Raw genomic sequence first — 9,050 nt, 5'->3', positions numbered from 1 at the left:
GGAATAACGCAGAATTTGAAGCCACTGGGGGATGTTACAGGGAGATAAACATCCGTTCCTAGCTCTTTTGCCAAACTGCCTGTGAGATGTAAACAAAGTTGGCGTGTGTTTGAGCTGTAGCTGTGTGAATGCATCTCCACAGGAAAGAAGGCTCGTTTAGGATCTCTTGAAACAAGAAACACCTGTTAGAAAATCAGTGCATGCGGAGAAAATAACATCCAAATATTCACATGCTGATGAGGCATCATACGCACTTACATCAAAAGATTGGGTCAACTGTCTGCGCTGGGAGAAATCTTTGCAAACTGGCCAGAATTCACACTCTGCCTGATGCCCTGGAATGTGGACCTGGAGGAGTTCCAGGAGCAGGACAGCCCGCTTGGAATGTGCAGTATCGGCCTGCCCCTGCACTGCCTTCATCTTCAGAGCTAATGCAGACTATTGGTATTAAAAAGCATTCTGTTGATGGCTCTTAAGCATCCTTCTTGTGCTGAGAAGTACAGCTGCACTAGGAAAGGGTTTTTGCTCTGGTCACAAATGTTTTTGGTTTAAGCTCTGCTTTTGCTTACAGCAGAGAGTCCACCTTCTTGCAGTAACCGCAGGGCAGTGGGGTGATAGTCATCTGTCGTTTATTCCAGTGCTGACTGTGTTCTGCTAAATTGGACTTTTAAATAAAACGCACTGGTTAACTGCAAAACACCAACCACGATGTTATGAACCACCAGCTTGTCCAGGTGATCAGTTAAATCACTCTGAAACCTGCTGTCTCTGCCTATGGCAACACATTGAGGGGAGCCTGCTTACCCTGTGGATGCAGAGGGCTTTCATGGAAGTGTATTTACACTACACGAAGGAAGCTATGTAGAGGTGGCTTTTTAGCCTTCCCTGTGGTCTTAATTGCTCTGGTGGCCTGTTGAAGACGCTCACTCATTCTTCCTATAGCCAAAGACTCCTACCATCCCCAGTTCTAATCCAGCGCGCTCTCTTCCAGATTTGATGGCCGAGTGGTGGCAAAGCTTCCGTTTATCCCCCTCTCGTACATCCAAGGTCTCTCCCACCGCAACCTTCTGGGTGAGGATTACACTGACTGCTCCTTCATCTTCCTCTACATTCTCTGCACGATGTCCATCAGACAGGTGAGTATGTCGCTCTGTCTCCTGCTCCAGGCATGCAGGGAAAGCTCAGCTCCATTTTTAAAGAAGAGTATTACTGCTGTCTGGTTTGGCATGTATCACTTCTGATCTGTTTGTGGTTTCTGTGTTTGCCTCCATTCCAGTGCTGTATATTTAAAGCAATTCTAGGTTGGGATCATAAAAACAGCCACTGTCCTGGATCAGTTATGGAAGTCTTGACTGGAGACTTGCACCAGGGCAAGGGGAAACTTCTTGGTGGCTTGAGGTTCTCTAAAGGTTCATTCAGTCCAGAAAACTGCTAGAAAAGGGAGAAAAGAGTTAAACCTGTTCTGTTGGGTTTGTCCTTCCTGGTTTTTTGCTGACTGCTTGTTTTTTCTTTATTTTTTTCAGAATCTTAAGCACTTTAACTTTGTCAAATCTCGCCTGGTGTTAGGGATGTGACACAAAGGAGGGCTGGGATGATATGCCAAGAGTAGGCTACACGTAGCTCTCCTGCAAAACTGGTTAGTCACATCTTATCCTCACCAAGGCTTTTCCATTGAAAAGGGAAGTGCCTGTTCAGGCAGGTTCACTAGCAGCTTAACTGACAGAATGGCTGGTGAGGATGAGTGAGCCTTCTCTGTGCAACTAGAAGTCTACTTTACTTTCCAAATTTCCCCAGGGAGTGCTGGGAATGTTAGTCGACTCTAGGGGCTGGATGAATGCTGGTGCAACTAGCTGTGAATTATCAGCTCTTCTGCATTTATATTTCTTTTTTCTTTGATCTGCTTCCTGAGTTCTTGCTGCTTTTCTCCTTGACCGACTTGTTGCTTTTCCTCAGGCGGTGCTGAGGGACTTAAAAAGACTTAAAGCAGATCAGCAAAGGGAAATGGTGTGTTATGCCAGCTGCTGTCAGAAGTTTGGATGAGCTTGATGGGACAGCTTAAGAGTTCCCTCAGTCACACAGTGAATCAAAATCTCCGTAGCCCTCTGTGTTGGGAGCTTGCACTGGAGTAGATCCATGTCTGGTCCTAGGGAAGCATAGCCAGCAGGGTGAGGGAGAGGATTCTCCCCCTCAGCTCTCGTGAGACCCCACCTGTAGTTCTGCATCCAGCTCTGGGGCCCCCAGCATAATAAGGTTATCACCTGGTTGGAGTGATTCCAGAGGAGGCCACGAAGATTCTCAGAGGGCTGGAGCCCCTCTGCTCTGGGGACAGGCTGGGAGAGTTGGGCTTGTTCAGCCTGGAGAAGAGAAGGCTCCGGGGAGACCTTATAGCACCTTCCAGTACCTGTGCACAAGAAAGCTGGGGGGGACTTTTTTACAAGGGCAGGGAGTGACAGGACATGGGGTAACAGGTTTAAACTGAAAGAGGGAGATTTAGATTGGACATCAGGAAGAAATTCTTCCCAGAGAGGGTGGGGAGGCACTGGGACAGGTTGCCCAGAGAAGCTGTGGATGCCCCATCCCTGGAAGTGTCCATGCCAGGCTGGATGAGGCTTGGAGCAACCTGGTCTAGTGGAGGGTGTCCATCCCCATGGCTGGGGGTGGGACTGGATGGGCTTTGAGGTCACTTCCATCCCAAACTATTCTCTGTGGAAGCAGATAACAAACCGTAGAATAACTTAAGTTGAAAGGTTCACTTGTGGGTTATCTGGTCCTCCCCTCCCTCCAAGTGGGGCCAGCTTCAGAGTACCAAAGGCCAGGGACTTCCTCATTCTGTTTGCTGCAAGACAAATCTTGTTTCACTTCCCTGTAACCAGAGCAGGGTTTGCTGCTTTAAAAGAAAGGAGATTTAGTTCTTGGGAACATCTTCCTGAATTCCTGGGATGATGTGGTTTGATGCTGTTCCTTCAGGCAGTCTTCTCTGGTGCTGCTGTCACTCACCTTTTGCATGGAAAGTCCCATCTTTCCAGTGTTGCAGATTGTTATATGAAACTAAAGAGCACTGTCAGCAAGATTGTTCTGTGCCCACTGGGCTGACCGGGGAACTCCCTTGCTGAAAAATCCCCTATGGATTTTTTTTTTTGTCCCAAAATACAATTCCTGTGGTTAGTTCTAGTCCTGGGCATTTCCTGATGTTGCTTATTGTGAAATCAGTAGATGGCATGAACCGAGTGGTGATCCAGTCTGATTCTGGGCAGAAATGCCAAGTGGTTTGCAGTGAGTTTGGCTTTTAAGAGACTTTCTGGGAAAACTATTGCCCTTGTGCTTGAGAGTTCATCCTGATGGCCCTGTGGAGGATGGAAATTCTTGCTTTGGAGAAGGGTGGTTGTGCTCTGAAGTGTTAGATTGCAAGTCTTCACAGTGCTGCTGTATCTGAGTGATTGTGGTTAACTATACCTGCCGTGCTCCATCTGCTAGGCAGCTCAGTTTCTTCCCCCTTGCTACACAGAGGGAAGAGAGCGGCCACATTAGTTTGTGCAAAAAACAGGAGCTAGAGCTGGGATTGCTGGCATCCTGCTCTTGGCTTTAGTACTATTTGAAGGAACTTGGGTGATAACAGCATTGTGAAGAGGATTTTGAAGATTGGGGAGAGACCAGGAGAGAAGGGAAGAAAGTAATTAAAGGTTTAAAATGGAGCCAAAGACTCGCTTTTGGTGCTTTCAGTGACCTTGGGGGTTAAAGCTCTTTGTGTTTCGCTGTGTGCAAAAGGGGAAATCGCACCAGGTCAGCTTCAAAACAGCTATTAGCCCGAGGGAGGAGAACTGATGTGGGAGTTAGTGTCTCGCTTGATGCCCTTGACGCAGGAGGAGGAGTGGAGGTGTACCAAAAGTCAGGGAACAGGTTGCAAACAAGCTAAGGAGACCATACATCTCTCAGCCTTTCCTTAAATCCTGGAGCTGCCTGTGAAGGGATTAAAGGCAGGGAAGAGAGATGTCCCTGTGGAGCTCAGAAGTAGAGGAACTCTTGTGTCTGTGAGAGGTGGGAAAAAGTGTCCTGGAAGGAAATGTAGGGGAGTAAGTGGGGGCAGGGGGAGGCTAACTAGTGTGTGATTAAGCTGACATTAGTGGGATGGCCAGCAGCAGCAGCATCAGGCAGCCTCTTCATCTGGTCCTCAGGCACGTGAGGGTGATCAACTCTTGAAACACATACTGGGAAGCTTGCTGCCTGTGACCTGGCTAGCATCTCCCAAAATAGTCAACTCGCAGTGAGTAACTTCCTTTGCGCTGTTCCCAGCTCTCCCTGGCACGTAAATCCTGTCCCCTAGTTCCTCCTGCCTTCCTGTTTGGAGAGGGAAGGGTTGCTGGGAGAGGCCTTCCAAGGGTCCTTGAGCTGTTGGGTTTCAGCTGGGAAAGTCTGCTGCTGGGCTGGGCGGGAGGTGTAATGTCAGGGTTACATCCTCTGTCCCTGCTCCTGTGTGTGAGCTCCCAGCCTTCACCTGTGCTGTTTGTGAAGAGGAATATGCTGCTGTTCCTCAGGCATTGCTGGTCTTCACTTCCTTTTCACAGATGCCTGAACGGCTGTAGATTAGGCTGCTCCTCTGAAATGTGTTCCCAGTGGGAAAGGGAGCCAGGAATTATCCTTACTGCCAGGAGTGCACTTTCCCACACAGCCTGATCCTGGGGCAGGGACTTGCTGAGTTGTTTTTGAGGCCCTTTCTGGATCTGAAGACAAAAGCAGAAGCAGCTTCTGTCCTTCCTGCAGTTATTTGAGGAGAACTCAGAGGAGCTCTGATGAGGAATTTGAATCCTTTAGGTCTTACTCTTCCGTCCCTGCTCCTGAAGGTCTTGTTTTTGTTGGAAGTAGACTCCACAGGCTTCCTCGTGCAACATAGCTCACAGCAGACCCGACAGGTTTCTGCTGGCCCTTGCCCTACCCTGGTGTTTTCAGCTGCGTAGATGCAGGAATACTGTCCAGCAAAACTTGCTTTGCGGCTAGTGCAGGAGACTAGCTGCCTTACACAGCAAGGAGGGGGCTCCTAGGGAAGGATAATGCTGGAGAGGGACTGAAGTACTGAGAGATATGGTTTAGTGGCAGACACATACGGTTGGACTGGATGATCTCTAAGGTCTTTTCCAACCTAGTGATTCTATGATTCTACGTCTTGAATCTACACGCAGACAAGCTGTAATCTCTCTTCCTCTGGGAACTCTTCAAGCAGATAGTGTGAAGTTTAGCACCACAGTTCTCCCTTGATGTTTAAAGGGAGGAGGCACCCCATGCTTCCTTGCTTCCATGGATGGATCTCTACTCAGCTCCACAGGTAAGCCAGTACAAAGCTGGTAGGATCCATGTCCTGCCTGCTGCTGACTCTGCAGCACCCTCTGGTGTTGTTGAATCTGTCCCTTAGCTGCTCTTGTTTTCTCCTTTCTGTCTGTCTCCTGACCAAGGAAGCTGTGAGGAACCACGTGGGGTCTCCCACAGTGAAATGCTCATATATTCAGCAACTGAATATCAACTAGGGGCTGACTTAAGTAGGCCATGGACTAAACCTGGTGTAATTCCTCTTCAAGTGTTCCCCTCCTTCACTTCCATGCTCGTGCGTGGGCTGAAACCTTCCTTTTCACAGTCTCTACCTGGAATGATTCCTGAATTATTTTTTTAGTGTAGCTGTGGCTGGATTAAGAAGCCCTGTCTGCCTCTTTCTGTAGCTTGTTCTCCTTCCATGATCAGAAAGTTCAAGAACTCTGACCCATCCTGACAGTTATTTTGGAGAGGATGCTCAGGCTTGAAGAGAATTCTCCTTCCTCCTTTTCTTGTCTCACTAGCCAGGACTCTGCTGGTGACATGGGGACGTGTGCTGGATTCAGTCAGGAGAGAGTTAACTCTCTGTACTGTGGCTGCTGTGAAGCTGTTCCTGGATGCAGAGAGCAGCACTGATCAGTTCTCAGCAGGCGCTGGGCAATGCCTGCACCAGAGTCAAGGCCTTTCTCTGCTCCTGACCCTGCAGCTGCGTTCCCAGCTCTCGTGTTCTCGCTACGGGCAGTGCAGGGGACACACAGCTCAGGCACCTGACCCCAACTGACCGAGGGGGTATTGCATTCCAGAGTCCGTCATGCTGGGGGCAGAGGTGAGGAGGGGGGTCGGGAGCCATTACTCTCTCCCTTTACTCCCTCTCGTTCGCTCCCGCACACTTACTAACCCTCTGCTGACTCCTGCGTTAGCTGCTTTGCTCACTCCTGCGCTGGCTTGTTCAGGGGGGGGTTGGTGGGTTTGTTTAGTTTTCCCGCTCGTGCTATCGCTGAGAGGGTTCACTCGGAATTTGCTGTGACAGCGCTCAGGCTCCGGCTCTCTGCCTGCAGCTCTCAGGCTCTCTGGGTCTGACTCCCACTACTCAACACCTGTTGTGCATTGGTCAGTGGGCAGTGAGGAATTGTATCATATTGTAGCATATGTTTTATTTTGTTATTTTAATTATTTATTAGTCGTAGTATCTGTATATATTGGATTTAATTAGTAAATAGTTCTTATCTCAATTTTATGAGCTTCCTTATTTCTTTTTCCTCCAATTTGTCCCCTCCACTGGAGGAGGGGAGGGGGATTTGTGAGAGCGGCTTCCTGGTATTTTGCTAGCTGGAGTTAAACCACGACAGGAGGACACAGTTGTTTTCTTCTTTCCCTTGCGGTGCTGGCAAAACAGGGACATTTGATGCATGAGCAGCGCCTTGAGCTGTCCTTATTTACAGCAAAGGATGAAACGGAACTGGTAGCTCTCTGTAGCTGCGCTGCTGAAAAATCTAAAAGGGATTTCACAAAAAAAAAAATCAAGAAAAACATCAATTTTAAATACTCTGCTCTAAGATTTTTAGCTAATGCCTGGCTCTGCTACTTAATTCTTCCCTTGTTTGTTGTTTACCACTGAAACACCCTGCTCAGATGCAGATGAGGTCATCTCAGTAGTCAGTTTTTGGGTGTTGCTGCATATGTCCTCTCACACCGCACGTCTCCAGCGAACCATTGTTCTGCCTGCATCACCAGCATTCACGTTCATTCTGTGCCTAAGCTCCTGACTTGAGCTTGGCACACGCTCCCGTTGCCATGTTGCTGACCCAAATTCCGGCTGCGTTAGGAGAGAGCCTTCCTTGCCAGCTTGCAGACCCCTCGGGCTCCGACGGCTGCCATCAACAGTGGTTTCTGAACTTGTGAAAAACCGAGGGCTGCTTTGGTTCTGCCTGCAAGTGGGTGTTAGGAACCTGCCTCCGTGTGTGCACCGCAGTTAAATTGCGGAGGTAACTCTTGTATGTTGGTTTTAAACTACTCCCTGTGTGAAGACATTAGCGAGGTACCTGACTGTGATGTGGATCTGGAGATGGGAAGGGAACCCTCAACCAAAATATGGGTTCCACGATCAGAACCTTTTGTTGAGGTGGGGGAGAGCGGCACAGCTCTAACTGTAGCTGCTGTGGATGCTTGTCTGGCTCTGTGCTAAGCTTTTTCTGAAACTATAGGGATAGAGGTCCAATATATAATAGCCAGATGGGTATGTCTGTGTGGGTGAGAACCTGGATTTGTTGAAACTAGTGGCAAGATTGTACTTGTAAGCAGAGTTGGGATTTCTTCCTCTTTGTCTTCCTCATCGTGATCTGACGCTATCCTGCTCTTCTGTTCTTGTTTTTTGCAGAACATCCAGAAGATGCTCGGTCTTGCTCCTTCCCGGGCTGCCACCAAGCAAGCAGGGGGCTTCCTTGGCCCCCCACCTCAGGCAGGAAAGTTCTCCTAAAGCACAGTTAGAGCCTTCACTGGAAGGTCTGAGCAGTGCACAAGACTGCCTTTGAGAGGTAACAAGATGGGATTCTGCACCGGGCTTCACACGTCCAAACCCAGCCTATGCAGTATTGGCCACGGTCTTGGAAACATCTTCCATTTGGAGTATTCTACCAGCAGTTGTTTGCTCATCGAACCAAGGAAGTTCTCAGAAGATAATGTGACCTTTTTCTGCTGTTTCTGAGAAATAAATGGCATGTTTATTTAGATGTCTCTTCATTATGCTGTAGGACAAGTTGAAATATGTTGATGTAGCGCAGTTGGCTTAGTTTATGGCATGGAAATCAACTCCGACAGCAAGGGTGAGATCCACAAAGTACACAAGTGGGAGAATTTGGAACGACTGTGTTGTGAAGTGACTCTTGTCTCAGCCCGACTGGCTACAGCCCTGTGGAGCAGGGAGCTGGGCAAGGGGGTGCGCTTAGTTCTCCCTTCGCAAAGTGTCCAGCGTGGAGGGTGAGGTTTTTCTTTGCCTCTGGTGACTGCAGGCACTGGAATGTGCCAGGCTGCCCTTGGAGGTTGGAAGTGTTTCTGAATGTACTGTCTGCCTGTCTTCCTGGCAGAATACAGCCCTGCAGAGACTTCTTTTTTTTGTGGCATTATACAGCTTCTGTAAAACTGCTTGCTTAGGCAGAATCTGCTCGGCTGCAGAAACAAACCTGCCCTCCCCACTTGAGCCAACAATGAAACTATGCCACTGCTGCTGATCCCCTAACCCTTACTGCCCGAGTGGTTATGGCAGCAGCACTTTTGTTCATGCTCCTTGGCTAAACAGCCTCATCGGCTTCCTGAGGCCAGGAAGCTCCCTGTGCTGTCTGCTGCTTTGCCAAATAGTTCTGTTTCAGCCTTGTTGGCTGGAGTCTGCTCACCTTGTTGAAAAGGGGTGAATAAATCTTGCTGCCGCTCTCACGTTAGGCTGACAGTTTTCCTCAAGAAGGCAGTACCCAGTGGGGCTGTTGATTTTTGTGCTTCGTGACCAGAGGTTTATCCTGCTGGGATAACTTACCAGGAGTTTTTGGCTAGATGTGTGACAAGGGGATAAATCCGTAACACCTGACGGCAGTGTGAAGCAAGTGTGGTACCATATTAAATACTAAATATTGGATTACCCCGTTCTTACTGCGCAGAATTAGTTCGATGGGATTATTTAAAGATAAATCATGAGTGTGCAACCTCTGTGGAATCAAAAAGGAGGGTTTGGCAGGTAAAGGAAAGCATTAAGCCTTTACTGA

General features: G+C 48.6%; 1 protein-coding gene across 1 annotated transcript in view; it reads left to right on the top strand.

The window, feature by feature from the left end:
* TMCO1 (transmembrane and coiled-coil domains 1) overlaps positions 1-8,019 on the top strand; it is a gene marked incomplete at its 5' end in the record, with an annotated part of 19,626 nt that extends 11,607 nt beyond the window's left edge. Inside the window, 2 exons of the mRNA XM_010158317.1 lie at positions 992-1,136; positions 7,676-8,019. Coding sequence (XP_010156619.1) covers positions 992-1,136; positions 7,676-7,774 — 244 coding nt within the window. The remainder of the gene's footprint in view (positions 1-991; positions 1,137-7,675) is intronic.
* Between the last annotated feature and the right edge of the window lie 1,031 nt (positions 8,020-9,050).

This window comes from Eurypyga helias, unplaced genomic scaffold (assembly GCF_000690775.1).
Source record: "Eurypyga helias isolate BGI_N326 unplaced genomic scaffold, ASM69077v1 scaffold7989, whole genome shotgun sequence".
Taxonomy (NCBI): Eukaryota; Metazoa; Chordata; class Aves; order Eurypygiformes; family Eurypygidae; genus Eurypyga; species Eurypyga helias.
This window is presented reverse-complemented; position numbering and strand designations above follow the sequence as displayed.